Source organism: Manacus vitellinus, unplaced genomic scaffold (genome assembly GCF_001715985.3).
Source record: "Manacus vitellinus isolate BGI_N305 unplaced genomic scaffold, ASM171598v3 scaffold_3_pilon, whole genome shotgun sequence".
NCBI lineage: Eukaryota > Metazoa > Chordata > Aves > Passeriformes > Pipridae > Manacus > Manacus vitellinus.
This window is the reverse complement of record NW_021940535.1, coordinates 21,273,285-21,296,170: the sequence shown is the minus strand read 5'-3', so window position 1 is coordinate 21,296,170 and position 22,886 is coordinate 21,273,285. Positions and strand designations below refer to the sequence as shown.

Below are 22,886 nucleotides of genomic sequence, written 5' to 3'. Positions count from 1 at the left end.
AATATTTTCAGCTGGATGATTTTTTTTTTGCTTTAAACAATAGGTATTTTTGCAATACATAACATAGAAAGCTATTGCAGATCCTTTTGATGATTTTGTTGCTTGATGTAGCGGCACAGCACTAGCATCTAGCAAGCGAATACATTCCTGTGGTGTTTTCAAAAGCATATGAGAAACCATATGTTTTCATAGGAAAACAGCTGTTACCAAACATATGCTTTCTGAGACAGAGTGACAGTTATTAGAAGGGCAAAGTAGGACCACAGCCTGTCTTTTAAGTCGAATAAAGCTGGCAATAACTGTCACTTTGAATACGCAGTGGCACCGCATGCAGATATTGCCATGTAGAGTGTAACTGGAAGGAGGGAGAGAAATTAACATCCACAGTCTGCAGCCTGGGAGAGACAATATAAATCTCTGTCCTGCTTTGAGCTGTGAATGCCTCTGTAGGAGTTATAGTAACAGACAAATTAGCATAATGTAATTGGCTGGCAAGGTCAGCTCTTCTCCAGGAGCATTAGCAATGTTTACTATAAGAAGAGACAGACCAAGTATTGTAGGGTCTGTCCTTTTTGTAGGAAGAATAATCATGTTGGACTACCTGCATCACAGACTTTACCATATCTTATTAAAATTCAGTCTATCATATTTCTGCCTTAAAGCAAATTATCTGAAAGAACAACAAAGAATATTCTCTACTATCACGCAAATCTTTATTCATTTTTTTGCTTTGAACCTCATTGAGTTTGCTTTTTTTTTTTCTTTCTCTCTTGAATGGCTTTTCTCTCGGTGCTAAACGTAAACATGCATCCCTGCCAACACTTAATAAATCTTGTTGGGAGAGTTAAAATTTCTGGTCTTATTATATATCTACTATGAGTAGTAAATCCAGACAAAGTTATCAGCTCTCTTGTTTGGATCTTTTGGAAGTGAAACACTGGGCAAAATTCTGGGCCAGCTCTAGCAATCCAGACTCACTGGATTCAGCTTTGCAAACCCTTTCACAGCTGTAGGCCAGAAATGTGAGATGATGCCCTGTATTTTGAAGAAGACCTGGCTTTGAGTCACAAAAAGCATTTTGGTCTCAAATATGACAATTTGCACCAAGTATTTGAAATGAGTTCAAGCTCTTAGTTATGAAATGTTTGGGAAATGGCTTTCAGAGTGTCATACAGGAATTGTACTACCTTTTCCTATATACTAATGATCATGAGTGCTGAAGGTTATGCTGTTTAGCAGCTATCTTCAGCTTAAATCTTTAAAATGCTCTTTGTGTCCAGGAGGTGCCACTGTAATTTTCCTAGAGAACTGGCAGAAAGGCTAACACAGGCACAGAATCACCTTCAGATCACTATTTTACTGGAAAACCTATTACCTTGTGCTCAGATACTGTGATCCAATAGATTTCCAAAGCGGTGTCCATTCCATGGTTGTCTGATGATGAACAAAAATCAGATGGCAGTACCTAGACTCCACAGCAGCTGTATTTTGAGTCTTGTGTAGTAAAAACTTCCAATCAAACTGTAAATTAGGTGAGTTTAAAATGGCAGTGTTGTTATTGTGTTTAAGGGTAATATACTCTTCTTTAATGCTGATACCCCAGACCTAGTTGGTCTTGATAACAGGATCATGGTACTACTTGTGTCAGGCTGGTATTACCGACCCTCTCCTCTGTCTTTCAACTTGCTTTAGTTGTAAATATCCCACTGACACCCACTTTGTAGGCAAAAGCTTCTGTGCAGAGGAGGGCACACAGAATTAGCAGATCTCCATGTGCAGCTGGCTTGTTCCTCAAGAGTGCCTGCCTGCCCTGTTTTGTTCATGGCTTAGCTGAAACTCCTACTTTCCATTGCCTGAATTATGTTTTTCCTCCTTGAATGAAGTTATCTATCTGGCTGAGTCACACCATTAGAGGAGGACCAATTGTTTACTACTTAGGAGAAGGAGCATTGTGGCTCCTCAGATGGAGTGAGATTTCACCAAGACATTTCAGAAGCGTATAGTATTCTAAAGGCACGATATGTAATTTCCCCAGGATGGCTCCACACCACATTTAATTAGTGTGACTGGAAGCGTGTACATCTGGATGATTGTCTGATAGCATTATCAAATATAGTGCAGCTTGTTTGTTTTCTCTCTATTTATTCCAGTTAGAAAAGCAGATGCCTTCTCAGTTGCCTTTACAACTGAGAATTCACCCCTTCCACCATCACCATATAAACTCTGTAAGATTTTTAGCCTGACTCTTCTGAAATGGCCCACAATTTTTAGTGCCCATATTTGGATGTACAACCAGTAATGCGTTAATTGGATCCAATTTTCTGCAGACAAGGAGCTCCCCTTCTCTGAAGAATAGATCCTACAATGTTATCTGGACTTTCTGGGTTTGAGTATGCAGGTTTTTTACTGATTTATATGTCCTTTTCTGCTCTCCTGTTTCTAGTCATCAAAGAACTGTTTTGCCTTGTAATTCTACTAATTGTATTCATCATGTAACTATTTTCTGTATTGGTTAAAGTATCTTGGTTATGATTTGTTGTCATTTCTGTGAGGTTGAAATGCATGCTACTCTAAAGTCCTGTGGAGTTCTCTTACCAAAAAAAACCCTTCGGCTCTGTCACTGTCGGCTGTGTTATATTGCTTTCTTAGGTATACTGTGTTGTCTCTAAAAGCTATTCCCTTCTTGTCACTTCCAAGCACTCTGTATTTGTTGAAGATATTTGTCCTGCTTTACATGTAAGACAGAAGAATGTGAAGTAATTTGCTCAAAGTCATGCGGTAAATCTGTAGCAGAGTGAGGAAAAGGGTGGCTGTGCAGTTCCCAGTGTACCTGATCTGCAGAACACTGTTGGAGTCTAAGGAGTTACATTTCTGATCTCTTCTGCTGTCTCAGTCCGGGGAAGTTGTATGTCACAGCTCTACACCAGGTTGCTTACTTGTTCTTTTCCCCATTAACAGCAGCTCTTCTTCCATAGATCTCCAGCAAGCTATGCTTTGAGACCAAAGGTGCATGCCTTTATCAATGGATGGTCAATTCTGTTTCTTGCAGAAGGATCACTATTGGTTTATCTTTCTTCCAAGAGTGTTTATTCTCGTTATTCTCCTAGTCTTGTTAGTGTTTTTTCCTGCCTGTCTGCCAACTGATGAAAGCAAGACAGATATGGACAAGGGCAGCATGTTTCTGTTTAACTAGACTCCTTAACGAGCTTCAATATTTCAGAGAACATTTTCTGGTAATACCTGTTTGTCTGTAGCCTTTGCTGTACTCACTTGAAGTGAACTTTCCTCAGCTAGAAGAGTATTTAACTTTTTTGCAGCTGTCTGTTTGCCTTTCTAAACCCTAACTTTTAAACTCTTATGGCTACAAAAGTTATTAATTTTTGTCTGAATACTTCAAAATGATGTACCTTATTCTATTTAAGTTCTTTCAGTCCAAGATTAAACTAAACTAGCTCTACTCTCCCAAAACATCAACCTAAAATCCACCAAAACTATTGTGGATGCTGCAAAACTGCATACTTGCCTTTGTGATTACTTCCCAGGACACCTGGTGAATTAACTTGATCCCGACTTGATGTTTCAGTGTTCCTTGTATTTTCCTTCCAACTCACTTGACAACCCACTCCACTGGTTAGACTTATGATCTCTTGTGTGTAGCAAATGGTCTGTCTGGGTGCTTTTCGAGACCACCCTTGGCCTTGACTGCTGGACCTTTCCCAGCCTTTTGTTTTAGTCCCCATGTAGTACCAGCCAGCCTGGCCCAGCACAGCTGCCACAGTGGGTTGGGGTTAAAAGAATATTTAGGAGATGCATTTTATTACCAGAGTAGCAGCATTTCCACTTGACTTCTTAGCAGAAAAGTTAAGCCTGCTGGTTTTCTGCTTGAAACTGCCTGAATGGAAAATCACTGGCTGTTTTGTTGCTGCGATCCTTGCTCTCCTTTACCAACTGCTCTGTCTAAAAAATATCCTGGTCATTGAATGCAGTCAACAGCCACTGCTGTAACTCATGCATGATGCCAATAACTTATGCCAGGCAAATCAATGATGAGAATTTCAAAGAAGCTTTAAATAAAATATAACAAATTTAAATGCCAAAGTGCTGTCTCTGTGAATTTGCTAACAGGTTATAAATGATTTGCATAGTGTTGAAAATGCTAGTGCCTTCAGTTAGCAGTATCAAAGGCTTGTTTAAAGCAATTCCTGGAGGATTGCTGCCCTCCCTCCCCCCCAACTTTCTCTTTCACGATGGATAAAAACAAAACTCCTTACAATAAAGAAAGGAAAGCCAGGTTTTCAGCTACCCTCTGACTGGCCTCCAGATCTGGCAGCTGCTTTTGGATGTCTAATTGCTTGTCCTGCAAAAGTTGACATGTACCTACTTTGAGAAGGTTCTTTGAGTACCCACTTTATGTTCACCCTGTCTGATTTACAGAAATGGAATGATAATGCTGGAAAAAACTCAAGTAGAGCTTCAAATTCTGTTTCTTAGAGCTTTCATTTATGCATGTATGTATTTATTTATTTATTTAAAGTTTCCCAGTTTTCTGAGTTTGGTCCCCAAGATAGCATTACAGATATAAGTCAGTTTTGCCTTAGACAAAGTTCTATGGAGAATGTATTTTCTTATAAACATGCTTTTTATAAAAGAGCTTGTTGTTTTGTGTTTATTGGTGTTCCATCTGCTCTAGAGAATACACTTGAGAAAAACTAGCTGCAGCATGGCATATAATGTTTCATTAGCAGGCATAACCTCGTTTATTTGCTTTTTAAAATTGTATTTAGAAAAGGAAATCAGTTTGCACCATTGACATACTGCCAGGTTCCTGTTTATAAATGTCACAATAGGCAACTTGGAAGAAACAAAATAGTCAGTTTATGGCTTTTGCATAAAGAATGATAGAACTGAGTAGATCCATGCAGCCAGTCATGCTCCCCCTATTTTTCAGCCTCCCAATTAGCAAGATATAGCGTTGTGTTAGCAGTGCAAAACACCCCAAGTGACCCAAACTGGGCTTTGCACACTTGGTGTTACTGATGGTTACTTGAACAGAAGAAGCTCTTTGTGCTATGTTGCTTTAATGGCTATCTTGGGCAAGTAATTGTGTACGAAACAAGCAACCCTGAAGAAAAATGGGACATATCTTTAGGAAACTTCAAGACATAAGCATGCAATCTGATGTCATCTTTTCCCATAGAGAAGCTATTTCCTTTCAAACTCCGGTGAAACCAGTTTCTTCTGGAAAATTTCCTTCTCCTTTAAAATATATTCCTTTATATAACTTTTTTCGTTTTCTCTAGTAAATAGTTTATCATGGGTGCATCTGGTATACACCATATATTACTTACTGTGTATGTAAAGAAGGCTTCATATATCAAAAACATCGTCTGGACAGACATGCTGAAAAGGGCATGAGGAGGGTAGTGGGGGAAGAAGGGAGGGAATCCTGAAAGACAAGGGTCATCTTTCAGTATTCACTTCTACTGGTAATTAGAGGGCACCACTGAATGACTGCAATTAGATCATGTCACAAAAATTAAGATAAAAGACCAAAAATTCTAAATATCCTTCATTTTGTTCATAATATCAGAGAAGTCAGAGCATTTGCTTAAACCAGTAGCCAATGTAGAGGACAGGCGGGGAGGCTTAACTTGCCCATTGAAGAAATTTATGTGCATTTTCCTGCGAAGGTGCAAGAAAGGGACCAGAGGAGGAGACTGTGCTCTCCGTGTGTCCGGGGTGGATGTGTGGGGGTGATGGGAGGGTGGGGGGCAGAGGCCAAGCAGAGGCATACCAGAGATTGGCCTGCAGCACAAGTAGTGTCATGGAAATTTTGTGCAGGGCTGTCACCCTTCAGGCAGCAGCCTTAAGAGGATTAGTAGTGCTTAAATGGGCCCTCTGGACTCTGAGTTATGGTGGTGACTGCTAGAGCCTTGAGATGGCTTACACCTGGCTTAGCACTTCATATGTCTGTCCTGTGTCTTGTGCCATGCTTCTTAGCAACATCACATAGTTTGCTGGAGATAAGCAGACGAGCTTTGCATCACTTGGTGTATCTCAGAGACTTTCTGATAACATAGTAACAGCTATTGAAAGAAAACAGGATAAAGAGATTATTTATGAGGTTCTATTTTTTTTGTTTGTTTGTTTGTTTTTTGTGTCTCTTCAGGAGCATCCTGCATGTCTGTGTTTGAGAATAATTCATCCTAACATAAAACAACAAGGAAGTCTCCTTGTATGTTCCAGCATAGATATTTCAGATAAAATTTTGCAAAGCTCCAACCAGCCCCAGTACGCAAGTCTGATTTTTAATTAGTGGTAATTGTTCACTAAGGCTCCAAACGACTGAAGACATTTTTAAAAAGGGACAGGGGCTACTGAAGTTCATAGATACATTTGGAAATGTTACCTTTTTTTGTCAAGAAATTCTAGTCGTGGTGCTCCGAATCAGTCTTTGAGTGGCAGTTAAACTCTGGTCTGTGAACTGCTGGTGGTCGCAAAGCTGTGGTAAAGTCATCTGCATCTGGTCTGTGGAACCATCTTGCCTTAATTACACAATTTATGATAAGAGTACAGAGTGCTCTGTGTGAAATTCAGAGGGTTGACAGAGGTCTGTGATCCAAAAAATTGGAAACCAGTGGCCGAGACTGATAAGTACAGATTCAAAGCTTTATGATTTCAGTGAGAGCAATGTTTCCCCTCTTTCCCCATCTGCCTATCATTACTTGTTGTTTTTGAATAAGGAGTTTAATTTTTCTTTACATTTTTACCCCTAAGGAGATCAGGTTGATAACATTTGACTGAGCAGTGGTGCCTGGGGTTCAAGAAGTCAGATATACCCATACTATTCCTGGCCTTTCAGTCTCCAGCATGGTGTGGATAGCTGACTGGGTCCAGTTAAGGAGTAAACATTGGATGGTTCTTGGGGGCAGGGAAGAGTCCTTTCCCATTCTGGGATATATCATGCCTGCTGTTTTTTGTAATGTGCCACTTTTATCAGGTAGCCATTAAGTGAGCATTTGCCTTTCTTTGAAATGTTTTGAGGAATAGATCCTTTGGCATCGGTTCTGTATTTTTATGTGTCAGCCTCATTCAGTGACTTCATACCTCTTGCTAAGTAGGGGAATTAAATGGATTTTAGCAGTCTTCAATAAGATCTTCCTAGTACTTTGTCCTTATGTTTAATGTTACTACACAGCATTTTCCAGCAGTTCTTTTCTGTGTCTTTTTTTTTTCTACTTTAGTGCTTTTCCTCCTTCAAGCTCTACAGATGTTACAGTTTAAAAAAAAAAAGAGGAAAAGGTATTGCATTTCAGTTTCCACCAAGCTTACACTCTTCCATCTCTTGCATAATGGAACTTTTTTCTTTTTTTTTAAGCGTAAATCTTGATAATAGACTTTCTTTTTCCTGTAAACCTTCAATTGCATTAGTAATGTGATTCATTTTTTATCTCTGTTTTCTTCCCTAGTTCCTCTGCTCTGTTTGATAGCCTTGAGTGGACAGCAGGCTTACTTGAGTGCTTATGGCAGTTTAGATTTTGCATGCTAGTTACAGATGAAACAGTTGTGATGGGCTGCTGTTAGGGTGTTTTCCTTGCTAACTTTTGTTTTGAGATTATCTTTCTCTTCTGTCAGAAGAGAATTCATAGAGACTTAATAATTTTCATGGAGATTGAATATGATTAAAATAATTTTGAAACCTGCCATTATTTGCCACATTTAGTCTATAATTTTCCTTGCAACAGTGTCTTCCAAGTTTTTAAGCCAGCAGGTTCTTTGGTTGGGTAAGCAGAATGTGCAATGGGTGAAATACACTTGTGTGTATGACATGTATTGTGAAGTTATGATCTCAATAATCAGATAAGATAGTACTGTACACTTCTTAAAAGTCCATATGTAATTGCCATTTAAATGTGTATCATCTTAGAATATTTGTCCTTGTTAAAATATATTCACTGAGAGAACAGGCTATAAGAATTCTAAAATAGTGTTGTATATTTGATTTCTCTCTATAATTTTTAAAGTTTATGCCTTTTCTCTTGAACTATGTGAAAAATATTTTAAGTTGTTGTGCAGGAAAATATAGTTAAATGACTCTTTGCAGAAAACAGAAAAAAGTGCAAAAAGTGCTTTTGTTTTTGTTAAAATTAATTACATTTTTATTTCATTTTTTCATGACAAATACCTTCTGACTTGAGAATTTATGTAATAGTCTGTAAAATACCTCTATGTACAACTGCTTATAGGTGACAGATCTATTGATCTAAAAGTTTACACAAACCAATCTTGAATAGTCTGCAGTTTGTATAAAACTGTTGTTTGCAATTTTTACTAAACTTCACCGTTAAAAAAGGATAGTAGGAAAATAAAAACTGACTTTGGTTCAGAAACTAACTCTTATAGTTTAAAATCACAAACAAACTCTGTTTGAAGCTCATATTACAAGAGGTCCTAAAGGATGTATCGGTTGTTTTCATCCTTTGACTTCAGTACATGGTGATGGGTCACACAGGTGGTGCTGTGTGACATGGATGGGTGTTTCTCTGGAAGAAACAGAGTTTAGGGCAAATGGTGACTGTCTGGAGTCATGGGATGTATTTTCCCTGTGTCTGCGAATCCGTAATTTCTCTGCTGTGCTTGCCAAGAGGGTGTGTGTTCTTGTGGAGTGATGTGTAATCCTCTCCACCAGAACATGGAAGCATGACTTCAAGAAGTTTCTAGCCTTTAGAAAAAAAAAGTGTGTTGCCTATCCAAAGTTAAATGGTTGCACGTGGGAGAAAAATGCTCAAATGTTTTCTTCAAAGTCTGAAGCTAAAATGGGAAATAAAGTGTAACTGGGGAGAAGTTAAGATGATGATCTGTTAGCTTTCCACTTGCAGCTGGAAAGGTTGAGAATAAGCACATTGATTTAAAAGTGGTTTGTGGATATGGTTTGTTGCTTTTTGGTTTATTTATTTGAATGTTAAATGCTGATGGAGAGTACTGCATGAGCACATGGGCGAGGGGAACATTTCTATAAAAGCTCTTCAGTGTTATAATCCTAGTTTCTGCTTCAGTGGGAGTGACTGGGTGAGGATGAAACTTAGTCCTAAAGGACATAAATTCTCTTAATATAGAGGATCATAATTAAGATTCACTAAATTAATCTCTAGGAGCAGGGGATGACTTTTGTGTCTCTACAGCTCCTGATATAAGGGTGGCCTATTCCCTGTGTGAACACTTACGTTCAGTTTAATAAAATAGATAATAATAATAAGCTCATATGCTGTCTTCCAGTGCTGAAGCAGAGTTGTGAAGATATTAGAGAAAACTCTGAGCGTGTGTGTGTCTCAGAGTATAGATGGGTCCTGGGAATGTTAAAAGTAGAGGGAGAGCTCAGTCTGTGTTATTGCTCCTGTAGACGTTGAGCTGGAATGCTGGGAGCTCCCCACCTAGTATCAAATAATCTTAACCTTTGGCTTAAGAGCTGGAGGATAACGAAAAGGGGAATCAAATGAGATGTCATTTCTGGATCCCTGCTGGAAGAGCATGCAGAGCTCCTTGAAAGTAGAGCCGGAAGCAGCCTAACCAAGCAACAATTCAACTATAAAGTGGAGGTCTTTGTTTCAGCCAACGTTGCTGAATTTTTCCTGTTTCTGTAAGGGCCAAAAGTTGAGCCTTCAAGGAACTCATTAATATCCTATCCAGACCCATTCAGAACCAGATGCAGAGCTCCACACAGCAAGGCCATTTTGGGAGTTCTGAAGACGAGCCTAGTCTTGCTGTGCTGGTGATACAGAGTCGTTCTGCATGTCATGATGCGTACAAGGAGATCAGATAGGCTTAGTGTCAGATCTATTGTGCATTACCTTACTGTCATTTTTCAAAGCATAGGTATTGTCATTAAAGTATGAACTTGCTTGAACTTCTCTTTAAATTCACAGGCATCTCACCAATGTAAATTATTCTGAGGTGGCCAAATCCTTTTCTTATGAATGTCAAGTCATGCTGAGTTTGATGTTTTGTTGGGAAATCTCAGGCTTTTACTTGGAAGCATAAAGGTATAGTTTCTGCCCAACAACAGTTGCATTACTGAGAAGAATAGATCTCTGCATTGACAGATTTTCGTTCTGCTTTTGCTTTCCATGCATCACTTATTTAGCCTGCTTTCTGAAAACAGGCAGTTTATTGGGAATTGTTAACACTTTGAAACTGTATTTCAAGTTTATGCATGTAAGCTAACAATTACAATGTCTTATGGGCAAGCAAAATTTTCCATACCCATCATAATTTATACTGTTCGTACCTTAGAGAGCTCTGGAATTATAAGAGAAAATGGGAACAGAAGGAAAAGAAAATACCAAATCTAGGAGCACAGTCATCAGATATTAAATCTTCAAGTTCTGCCCTGCCACGGTACAAAAAAGTCCAGTAAAAATTTGGGCAAATCCCAGAGAAAGGCTTTCTGAATCCTGGGAAGTTTCATGCCGATGCTCTGGCCCCATGCAGACAGCCCTCTTTGGAAACAAGGCAGGCGTGTGTGCTGGCAATGGCAAAGGCACTGCAGAGCAAACTCATTGTGGTGACTGATGCTTTTCATCTTTGCTGCTCCCATATATATACAGAGGTACAAGTACTGTATACCTCTCCTCAATTTAATATTTGCTCTGTTAAACATACTACTGAAAGCAAACAGGCAATACAGAAATAATTGGGAGCATTCAGAAACTGTGGAGGCAGTGTAAAGGAGAAATTAAATGAGGATGAACTTTGAAACAAGTAAATATCACATATGGATAGGTTTTAATTGAAGCACCGGTACCTGATATAAAAGGAGAAGCTTCAGGAAGTGATAGCATTAAAATATTTACTTACACATGGATAGATATTAGACCTGCTTTTGCAAAATCTTGTAATGATCAAAAAAGTCAGTGCAAGTGTGAATTCTGAGATTTTTTTTTATATATATACATATATATTTTAAACTGACTAGGTTTTTCATCAGAAAACAGTAATCTGTTGAAGAAGTGACATTTAAATAGGAATGTGGTAGAAGAGGGAGAATTTCTTTTGGAAAAGTTTCCATATATCTAAGGTTACTGCCTGATGGTCATGACATACTACTGTGCTATGATAAATTAGGGTTAAGGTCCTTGGTCTGGCTTCCTCTTGCAATTCATGCTCCTTAAGTGAATACTTAAGAGAATAAGGAGCTTCTAGACCTGATTTGTAACGTGTAAATTATTTACTGGAAGAGGAATTCAGAGCTTGGGTCTTCTTAATTCTGTGTGAGTGGTCTAACCATGCGACTGTAGGCAGCACCTCTGCCTCTTTATGTGCTAATGAAGAGTGGAACAACTCCTGTAAAAGAAGCAGAGATTCCTGTGTCCACACTATCCTGGAAATCGCATGAAATATATGAAAACTGGGAGAGGGGAATGACAGATAATGCTTTTAATTTGGGTCCTCTAATTATCAGCTCTCCTTTCCCATGAGAAATATCAGAATACAATCTTTCTTTTAGGTCTAGGATTCAACATATTGTCTGCCTTTTCTGTCTTCCACATTTTATCGGAGCTCTGAATTTCCTTTCTCACCAACTTTATCTATTGGTTTTTTTGTGGGGGTTTTGAATGAAATATAACTTTGGTTTTTTTAATCCTGAGTATTGCAGTGGTGAGGGAGATGCTTTGTCTGAGTCTTGGTGGCAGTGTGCATATAAAGGTGTTTTTTTCCCCCTTCTCCTCAGCCTAGCATGAGGTGACAATGGAAAGTTTCTTTTCTTCTTGCTGCTAACAATCCACATGTTGATGCCTGAAAGGAAAAATAATGCTCTCAAGGATACCATACTTTTCATATGTATACACTGTGGGTTATCTCTGGCTCGAGAGTTTTATTTGTTTTTAAATGCAGGCCAAGTCAAACCCTGCAGTTTAGTAGCAGTGTGTATTGAATGTACAGCCATAACAGGAGAGAAGTCTTATTCCATGATTCCTTCCTTAATAGTATCCTGGTCTCTTGTGGCTTGTTTGCTCAGTGGATATGAGATATCTGTGAAATTTTTTTTGTAAGAACCTTTTAAGAGCTCTGAACTACCTGAAGCAAAGGTTATATATGTGAAAATACAGTGTTGTTATTCTAACCCTCTGGGATATTATTGCTCTACAAAATATACGGAGGCTAATAGAAATGGCTGTTTCATGATGTATGGGATACTGTTTGTTACTTTATAACTGTAAAACTTGATTTGCTTGTCAGTCTAAGCAGACCTAGTACACACTAAACAACTCATGCAGTAAATCAAGGTATCCTGCACTCATATGGTGTTCAGTTAGGAGAATATGTGCTGAATATCCCCATTATAAATCACAAGACAGAATCACAGAAGAGTGATTAGTCAACTTGAGGGTATTTTTCTGTTTATATTGCCCTTGAAAGTATAAATAGTTATTTTTTGTTTCTTTATCATTGTAGATTATAACAAGATCTATTGACTTGAGATTTACCAGGATCCATGTTGTTGATACTTTCAGATTTCTAATTGTACTCCTGTAGAACAGAAAACTAAGATAAGACATTTATTTCTTTTCATTTTCTTTTGCCATCTCCCATTTCCCTTCTTTTCACAGAATATCTCCATGCATAACACAGTTGGAGGAGCGATGGCAGGACCTGGATCTCACCAGCTGACAAACACAAGAATGCCAAACCATGACACCAGCGTTGTGATTCAACAAGCCATGCCATCTCCACAGTCCAGTTCTGTCATTACACAAGCACCTTCCACAAATCGACAGATTGGGTGAGTCCATTTCTGTTTTCTCATTTCTCCCATTCTCTGGCTCCAGCAGCTGCATGTAGGTCCAGATGTTGCCCTCATGGTTCTTAAAGTTCAGCTGCATGCAGGACCAGATGTTGTTCTTGTGGTTTTTGAGGTTACAGTGTTTGCACTTGACCCTGCCAGCATGCAGCAAGGACCCCTGCAACCTGTGTTGCAGACTGTGAGGGAATGGCCAGGTTATTCCAGACCTGACACTCTGGTTCAAAAAGGGCAGAATGCTATACTTGTTGGGAAGTCTGCATTCTCCATCCTGTTTTTTGTTTTTATCTTATGTTCAAAGTTCATGTTTCTCTAACTGCTCTGGAAAGAAAAAGTGTTTGTGAAGCTGATCCTTTCACTTCCTTCCACGGGAGTTCAGGGTGCTCTGTGGGATTGGGCTATTTTCTATGTACTCTGTTTAATTAAGGAATACTAGAAGACAAAAAGACCATAAAAATAAATGGAGTTTGGCACAGTGATCTCTGTGAACAGTTGCTCAATCTATGATTATGTATCCATATTTATTACCATAAATTGACAGTATGGATGCTTATTGTATTGCTTTGAATGCCAACTCTGTGCTCATGTTTAGAGAACTGTGTGAACAAAACCATCCATGTTTTGTACACTTGGTTACTTCCAGCAAGCATGAGGTTCTCGAAGTCACAATAACTTGTTTTTAATTCTACAGAAACTGTCCAGATGGCTTGAGGGTATAGTTTTTCATCACATGGCTCTGAGAATTTGGGGGGTTTTACGCATGAAAATGTATGGATAAAAAGATATATTAGTGGACTAAGAAAGAAGCAGCAGTCTAGATTTATTATCTATAATTTGTAATTTGGTCACATCCATTATATGGTAGGTGCAAAAGCAGTTTCTGTCTCCAGTCATCATCTAAATAATTGATGATCAACTTGCAGTCCCTTCAGAGTAAAACTGAAAACTCAAAATCCAGTTATTCTTGTGCTTTCTTTCAAGATTCTTGGTGGTTGGGGGAGGATGTAGGCCACAGGCTCTATGTATTCCATGGTAGCAGGGATGGCCCAGGGCACTGACCTCTCCGGAAGGGTTACCCAGTCATGCACAGAACATGGATTCCGTCTGCTGCTCCAGTTTTTTGCTCCTGGCCAAGCTCCTCTATTTTCATTTTTACTACTGTTTCAGGATTTGGTTCTTAATGCATAAGTCTGATAGGATAGGTCAGGTAAACATATTTGACAGATGTGCCTTTGTATGTGTTACATATTAACAAAACACAGTATTCACTGAGATTTCGTGTGCAATACAATTTGCCTATGAATCCAAGAAAGTGTTTGTCTTATATATGTCTCATTCTGTTCATGGACAGAATGAGGACGGGGGTTGGGAGAGAGGGAGGGAGGAAGAAACACTTTCTTTTACAGTTTTAGAAAGAAAAACATTAACTAATGCCATTATTTGCGTTAAAGATGATTAAACTCCTGTTCAAATTGTGACTTAATAGGTCTAGTGGTAATTATAATCCTAATTAAAAACATTAAAAAAACCCAAACAACTTTTAATACGCAGTGGTGAGGTGTTTTATGTGGGACTGTACTTGGCTTCCAAACAATTGTTTCCATATAATGAGAAAAAAACTGCGTGTGGTTTTGCAAGACCCTGTCAGTCAGGTTTTAAGTTTGTGTTGGTTTGGGGCCATGGTGATTAGAATCTCCAGAGTTAGAGGGGTTGTGGATAAAAAGGCCTTTTCCTAGTCAGTGGTGTGTGTCATTTGGGAAATTTTGTCATGACATATCTTAATTCTTCCCTGTGACTGAAACACACAAACGTTTCCTAAGTCTGAGTCTAAAGCTGCTTTATTGGGAAGCAACTGTCAAGCATTTTAGTCTCTGTGTGAGTTGGTGTGTGAATGAGACTTATGGTGTGACTCCCAACATACTCTGTTCCCCATTCTTCCCTCTTCCTAGGAGGTTTTGTTTTTTGTTCATGGTGTGTCCTAGGAGATAATTGCTACATTTTCGACTTCATTTACTTGCCAAAGTGTTGAGCATCCTTGTTTGTCCTCTTTTCCTTCAGTCTTTTCTCTGTGGTGTGTTTTATTTTTTCAAAGAGAATATCTTGTCATTTCCATTTATCTTCATCTTATCCTTCCAAATGTGCTAAGAATTGTATCCAAGACTCTTTCATGAGGAATACAGACTGGACAATGGTTTTGGTATAGACAACTGAAGAAAAATCCAGATGGATTCAGAAAATATTTGAGTTCTTCAAAGTTTGGTATTTTCGATTTGGCCTTACAAAGTTGAGATGGTTCAGCTGTTTAACAAGCCCAAATTCTGAAGTGCTCAAATCAGTGAGTTTTGATTGGGTTCTCCTTTTTTTAAATCATCCGAAGCTATCCCAAAGGGCAGATGAGTCCTTACCATGAAGAATTGTTCCAGGGAATATGCTTTTTAATGAGCAATAAAACCCTCAGAGAGCAATTGGGTAAAACTCTCATTGAGTTCTGTAAGAACAGGATCAAGCCCTAAAGGTTATATAGAACCATCTTGTAGCAATATTCTGATTTTTATCACAACCACAAATATTTTAGTGTCAGACTATGGCCAAGCCACCTGCAAATGTTTATGATGGCCTTACTCCAATGAAAACAGGGAACAGCAATGAAAGTCTTCATTTAGCCCCTGTTCATAGGCTGGGCTCTAGTAATAGAGAATGGGACCCACCTGTGCCCGCACACAGCTCGTTTCATGGCGAGGAGTGGGCGAGTTTATAGCAGCTGACATTCCCAAGGGATGTAAGTTTTCCCTACTTTCATCTCTCCTCTTTCTCCCTCCATCCCTCTCCCTCCTTCCCTCCATGCCTCTCTTTTTTCCTATCCCCTACTCTGGGGTCTTGCATATAAAGTGCGATATTGACACAATGCATGGGAAAACAGGACAGAATGAGCATTGTTGGGCAAGCCTTACTGGCACAGCACATATATACACATTGTTTCAGGTATTAAGCCTCAGATACTACTGAACAGGCATCCAGCCAGATTAGTCAAAAAAAGAGAAGAGCATGAAGTTTATTAACTTTAAAAATAAGACTGAGTGCAGTCTCACTTCCCTCTTATCGTGTGTATTTTGTTGAGAACAAAGAGCAACATTACCATTACAGCAAAATGGCAGCTCAGATAGTATTTATTTGCTAAGGCAGTCTCTAACCTCCTTGCCATCCCTCCTCTCTCTCCGCCAAGGCTTCAGCATGTGGGAGGAATGCTGTAACTAGTAACTACTTGTGCCGATGAAAAATCAGTTGAGGAACACTTAGCAGTGAAGGGTGTCTTTGGCTGATTAATAGCACATCATTTTGAGATAAGATACATGGAGGGAAAGCAGTAAGGCATATGGAGGAAGGGAAGAAAAAATGATATAAGACATACATTTGTCATAGGTATAGAAGAGCAGATAAGCTGAATCAGCTTGAGATATGGGACTCTGAACTAAGCTGTACAATAGCAGTGCTTGTCTTCTTTTTTAAAATAACTCCATTTTTCTGTGACTGAGTATATAGCAATGTGTGAAAATTCTGGTCAGACAAATTGGTCACAACACAGTGTGCTGGTTGCTTTATCTGGACACATCTTTTGCTAGGAAAGATGTGTTTTTCAGACTATCAAATACTGCAGGTAGCTGCAAGCTAACAGCTCAGCATTCCTGGAGAAGGTAACCTCCTTTCAAACTAGTTTTTCAAGCTAGTATTGGACATAACTAGTAATTATTCCATCTTGAAACTCACTGGTACAGCTCTGCAGCTCATAGAGAATATGGGAGGATTGAGGGTTGTCACAGATGCAGCAAGTTGTTAACATTGTACTAAATGGAGAGAGAGAGTTTCAGTGAACTCAGGCTTCAAAGTGAACATAAAGCACTAACAATGTGATGTAGATTATCTGTTTTTAGTGTTCTAGAGCATTTTTAATGAGATAAGGTGGTCTTCTGGCACAGCATCAGAAGGGGAAAATTTCAACCACATTTGGTGAAATGCAAGCAGGTAGGAGAAGGCAACAAAAGGGGTTTGGAAGATGTCTCTGGTGCCTTGATGTACTGAAGAAGCATGGCACTAGCAGAAGAACAGCCTTTCAGTCCCCACATGCAGCATTCATTTTAATATCTCTGCACTGTCTTCCTGTCCCTCTCTCTTCTCTCTCATGATGCCATATGTCTCTCTGTGGGTCCAGTTTATCGTCTTTTCATGGGGTTTAACGCTTTTCAAACAGAGGGATGTGGGAAATGGAGTAGTCAGGAAAACTACCTGTAATGGGACTAACAGAGGTTTGGTGACACAGTGAAGAGCAGACTCATTGTGACTGGTCTTGGCAATTTGGAAAATGAAAAAAAGCTTCTCAGTCTTAAACTCCTCAGTATGGGGCGAAATAATAGATCATCTCTGTGGCAAGCACAGGGTTTTTATGGTAGTGCAAGATATCTGAGACTGCAACTGCTGATTAAGTTCTCAGAGAATACTGCTATCATCCTTTATAGCTTGATGAAACAGAAAAGACTCCTATAAGAGACAATCATGGGCAGAAGCCCTTCCATAATGAAGCTAGTTTTGGAAGGCACTTGAAATAGGTCGGTGACTGAGAAGGACCTTTGTACGTAAAAGAAAAAGTCTCTCTTTAAGCTCCTAGTAAGTTAGTGGAGTGTGTGGCATTGAAGAGGCCATGGAATGATGTGCATTTATTAAATTCAAGGGCTAATTCCCTTTCCAGGAAATCTGAGATAAAAGCCTCCATTCCAACTTATGTATTTGAACTGAAGCACCGCAGTGTGTTGTGAGATGAGAAGAAATGTGCAGTGAGAGATGAAGTATCAAATGACCATTCAGTCACTTTATCAAGTCCATTCCACAGTCTTGGTTGCGCAGGATGTAAGAACATCAGTTAGATCACTGGACGGGGAGGAAGAGGGATTGGTGGGAAGAGAGAGAGCATCTGAGAGTGTCATTCTGTCAAAATTTTATTTTTTTCTGTCTTTATACTCAAAGTTGGGCTTTAATTGCTGCTTAATGTTCCTGCTTCTTTTTCTTCTGTTTATGCAAAGATATGTTTTCTATAGTCCTTTCTACTACCTTGGCCAACCTTAACACGGAATTCCATCAAGCCACTTGTGCGCAGCCACGAGCCTCTGGGAAGCTCAGAATTACATAGGAAATAATTACAAGAGTGTCTTTCTCAGAAACAAGTTGTCTCATAGCTTACATTTAATAGAGAGGGTGATGAGGGAGAAAATGAGATGGATCCGTTCAAGCTGTTCATCCGTTTTAGCAAGCTGCTGCCCAGGTCCACGCATTGATCTGCAGATCAAACTGTGCTGCTCTGTCTGTGATGTTTAGAAGCTCTGTCTGCTCCCCAGCCTCCTCTCTTGTTTGCATCGGTGTGCTCAGGAGCTACTGATTCAATCTCTCCTGACACTGCTGAGTCAGGAAGAAAAAGAGCAAACAGCACTAGTCTGTGTGTCAGGCACAGGGGTGATTGTTCACAACTTCTCTCTTCCATCCCCAGCCACACACTCCCATGCCTTCCAAAAACTCTCTCTTACTGTAAGGTCTAGTTTGGGGCTGGAAAGTACCAACCTATATCAAGGTGACTTTTGGGAGTCTGAAAGTAGGATCATTAGCTAGGTAATAAATAGCCTGTCAACCTGGAATAGAGAGAGCTTAGTGTGTTTCTTATCTGACTTAAGTCAACTGTTACTTGAAATTTATGCGCTTGTTATACATGTTGATTAAATTTATTAATGAACACAGTATTTTGTGCTTCATATTTTCTACTTGACAGAATTCCTAAGCTTGTTAGAAATGTTGCTTTCTCACAGCAAGAACACACACACAAAAAAGTATCAGGGACATTGTGTGATCTACTGATCACTGACTCTCATTAGGATTGTAGTCTTTCATTATGAAGGGAAACCAGCCCTCTCCTGATGGTTGTTTGAGATAGGCAGCAAAACCACACTCAAGCCAATTCTCATGCAAGTTGTTTCTAAGAAATGGATCATGATCTTTCTGTCCTGAAAAGCTTGTCCCACCCAAGAACTATAGGAAAGAAATGTCAGAATAGTGTACTGCACCCATAACTGTATATGAACAGAAATACTGAACTTTCATAGGCATTGGTTGGCTCTCACATCAGAGAAAGTCATAAATAGGACTTAAATATGATATACAGAACTTGAAGAATCTAGCATTTATTCCTTAATTTTAGTGGTTGATATCTCTTACATACCTCCCATATATATATATATATCTAATACACACTGTATAAATCTTTAAAGGTGTAATCAAAATTTATAGGCAGAGCTTCTGATTTATATGACTTTTTGAACTAAAACAGATGTAAAATCATTTTTGGATGGAAGAGGATCTCAGAGGTGCAGTGGGTTTGATATGACAGATCAAGCTTTCCTAGACCAGAAAAAGCTCATTAGAGCTCTCTCTGCTTAGCTAAATCACATAGCTCTGTTCTTCATCAAGGCTTTGCACTTAACATGCCCTGATGCATGATTCCAGTATGTGTTTTATCCAAGTGTCAGCCTGTTTGACAGGTAACTAAGCCACAGTAAAACTCTAACTCGAACAATACAGATTTAGGTTGTTGTAAGGCTTTTTTTTTTTTTTTAATTTCTTTTCATTTAAGAGCATAATTCACAGGTCCCAGAGAAATAGCAAGCTTTGGGATGCTCTCTTACACCATATCAGTTCAGAGATGGGCTTAAAGGTTTGCTGGGTGTGGCACAATTGCTATAATGAGTGAGTAAAAAGGGAAGACAAACAACTCTAATAAAACTTCAGTCGCTCACTGAGAAGTTATGTTTGTACCTATTTCAAGAAGGGAATTGGCACTGATGTACTGAACAGACAACACATTGATTTTACATGGTTTGTCTCGCCAGTGTTTTTTTTTTTTGAATGGTTGGAAATTTTGTTTGTTTGTTGTTTTGTTTTGGTGTTTGTTTGTTGGTATTTTTGTGGTTTTGTTTGTTTGTTTTGTGTTTTTTGTTTGTTTGTTTGTTTTAATCTGGTGCCTGGATGAAAACCAATTACTATAGTTCAGAGAAAAATGCCTAGGGGAAATTATAGACTATGTGTAAAGTATATGGATCCTATTTTACCACCTATAAAAGTAGGCCTCCTTATTAACTGATGAGTTGAGTTTTCAAAATCAATGGTACAGTATAGTCCCATTTAGGGACTATATAGTTCTGTTTATACTTATGGACAGGCCAAATACACATTTAAAAAAAAAGCCGTCTAAAAAAACCCCAAAATACCAACAATTTAAATCAAGGGCATAGATAAATCTAAGACGACAACATCATGAAAATTAGTTCTTTTAAAAAAATGAAATTAATCTTGATTTAGAAGGAAAAAATAATTTAAATAAATTTGTCATTTTAGAGACCTTCTAACAAAGTTTCATATGGTAAATCATAAGTTTAAATTCTCTCAGCACTTTTCAGCAAAAAATTGCTGAGCTGAACAAGGCACTGACGGCTAGACAGAACTTGCAGGTAGATTGAGAGTGCAGGAAGAGTGTTCCTTGGAAGAAAGAACAAATTAGAGAGTGTATTTTAGAAACATTTGCTGCTATGACCATCTGTATTCTGCCAACAGAGACGTTTATTCTGAGCTCACATAAATGAAGTGGAATTTTGCCAGTAAAAAAAGGGGTTGTGTTACTCCAGTCATAGGATCCAGGTCCTAATTGGTTTATGAAATGAAAGGAGCAATCTTTGAGCTATTACCAGTTTCCTCTGCTGCAAGTGAAGTGAATCGCAGCTGTTCTGATAGGGTCCATAAAACTTGTTGAGGTAATAAAATGTTTGCAGTGAACACTTCTCAAAATGAGCGAAATCTAAATCCCTAGCTTATTTGACAGTATTAAGAGAATTGAATGCACTTCCTGGGGAATTCTGAATATTATGTTACTTTTATCTAGTTCTCTAACTATACGAGCCAGGCTCACTATTGCTGTAAATGTGAGGGCTCAAAGCAATTTTCTTCTTTTTTAACCCTACAGATTGAAATGCAATGTGTACACATATGCATATGGGATACAAGAAAAAGTTGTGTTTATTGTTCATTTTCTAACCTGTCTTGCCTGTGTCTTTATACTTTTCTGTTCCCTCATCTCTTGCTTTTTTTTGGTGAGATTTAAAAAAAAAAAAAAGGCATGGTTAGCATCAAATGATCCTACACAGAAATACTTCTGGTGCTCCTTTTGATCTTCGTAAGTCTTCTTCAAGCAACTGAGAATTTTCTAGAATTGGTTAGAAGTCGGATATGTTAATTCTAACTTAGCAGAGCAGTTGTTCTGAACCAATTGTTCAGTTCATGGTGGTTTTGAGAGTGATTACACACATCCAATAGTCCCTAAAGATCTCTGATGTGGGTTCAAATCCAACCTGACATCTTTGGGATCATTGTATACATTGAGGAATCCACAATTTCCCTTGAAAACCATTCAGTGTTTGTTTAGAGATATGTTGTTCTTCTCAGCATTCCCAGCATTAAGCATGTTTATTTAGGGTTTCTTTTTCCTTCTTCCCCCCTCACCGTGTCATTGCCCCCCCCCTCCGTATAGAAATATCTGTGATTGCATAGACAAAGACAGGGTGATCACACCTTTGATAGTAAGATGACCTAAAAAGAATACAAATACATACTGAGAAGTTTCTTGGAGTAATGAATTGGGTTTCCTGGTTGGTTAACCTGGGCTTGCAGCTCACACTGCTGTGAGCATTCCCTTTCACACCTGCAGCTGGACATTTAGACAACATATTAGTCCTTGTATGGTGGATGTTGCTTGTCATATCTTAGATAAGCTGTTGTCTGAGGTGTCTAGAGAGTGATCAGCCACTACAATTCAGCTGCAAGGTGCTGCCCTCTGACCCTTTAAGCACTTTGGAAGCAAGTGTTAGCTACAGTTGAATATCTGGCTTCCTTTTCTGACACGTGGTTTCTCATACCATAAGTCCCTGGCTTGGAACATGCAGTAGGGTTGTCCCAGGTATTGCATAGAAAGATGTGTAAGAGATATAAAAATCTGAATAGTGATGCTCTCCTGGAGCATCTGGACAGAGCTGCGTGCAGAAAGCTTTCCTGACGTACTCATGGCTGAAGCTTGTGTTCTCAGCAAGTGTTTTTGAGCTGTTATTGGAAACTGTCCCTGGTGAGATGAACTGCTGACTTAATGTGTGTGAAGGAATCTCTCTTTGGATATACTGGACTTCATTAATTCATTATTGATGTGAGTAGTTGATGTAGCTTTTTTGTGCAGCAGATGTAAATGAACATAAAGAAAGTGGGCAAAAGGCAGCAGTAGTTTTTAAATATTCAAATAAGAAAGTCTTAAACTCAACAGGCTGGTATGGATGACTGATTCTGGTTGATATACAGCTACAACATTTGAAGACATGAACTGTCGCTGATAATCAAAGGAGATCAAATTTGAACAGATTTTATATTATTTCTCTCAATTTGTGCTTGTTTCGAGTGGTTTTGTTTCTCTGAGATTACATGGCACAGGTAGTAAACTAAGTCCAGACTGAAGATATGTAGCCAGTAGATTATCTAATCAGAGCCTATTAATACAGACATCAAGTGGAAGAGTTGTGTGAAAATGTTGCCTCTTTACAATTAATTGCCTTTTTAGTCTGCTTTAATTTCTTCTTTCTCTGCAGTCTGCTCCAGGACCACAGAGGAAAGAGACCTAGAGTGTTGTTGAATTGTTTCTGATCCATAGGGAAGTAAAAGAGGAAGCAGAATAATATTTCTACTGTGAAGTAGCAAAGGAAGTTGGGAGAAAGGAGTCAGTGAGTTCCTTTTGTGCCATACTAAATGGATGTGGAGAAAGATATGGGTTCTGGGCTCCATGACAGGGAATAAAATCCATACTTGCTTCCAAATTTTCCCCTGGCCTCTATATAGTTCTATTGTTCCAATAAGAAATTTGTGGCTCAGAGGATTTATTCAAAATCTATATAAAACATAATAGGCAAAGTTCATTCCAGAATCCATCAAGTTAAACTATATTTCTCTGTGGGGAAAGCTGGGG

The 22,886-nt window shown here is 38.8% G+C and overlaps 1 protein-coding gene across 7 annotated transcripts in view; it reads left to right on the top strand.

The window, feature by feature from the left end:
• The window catches only part of CREB5 (cAMP responsive element binding protein 5), a 256,077-nt gene that overhangs the window by 68,670 nt on the left and 164,521 nt on the right, over nucleotides 1-22,886 (top strand). For all 7 annotated transcript variants that reach the window (XM_018075808.1, XM_018075801.1, XM_018075805.1 and 4 more), the window contains one exon: nucleotides 12,609-12,781. In XM_018075808.1, coding sequence (XP_017931297.1) covers nucleotides 12,609-12,781 — 173 coding nt within the window. The remainder of the gene's footprint in view (nucleotides 1-12,608; nucleotides 12,782-22,886) is intronic.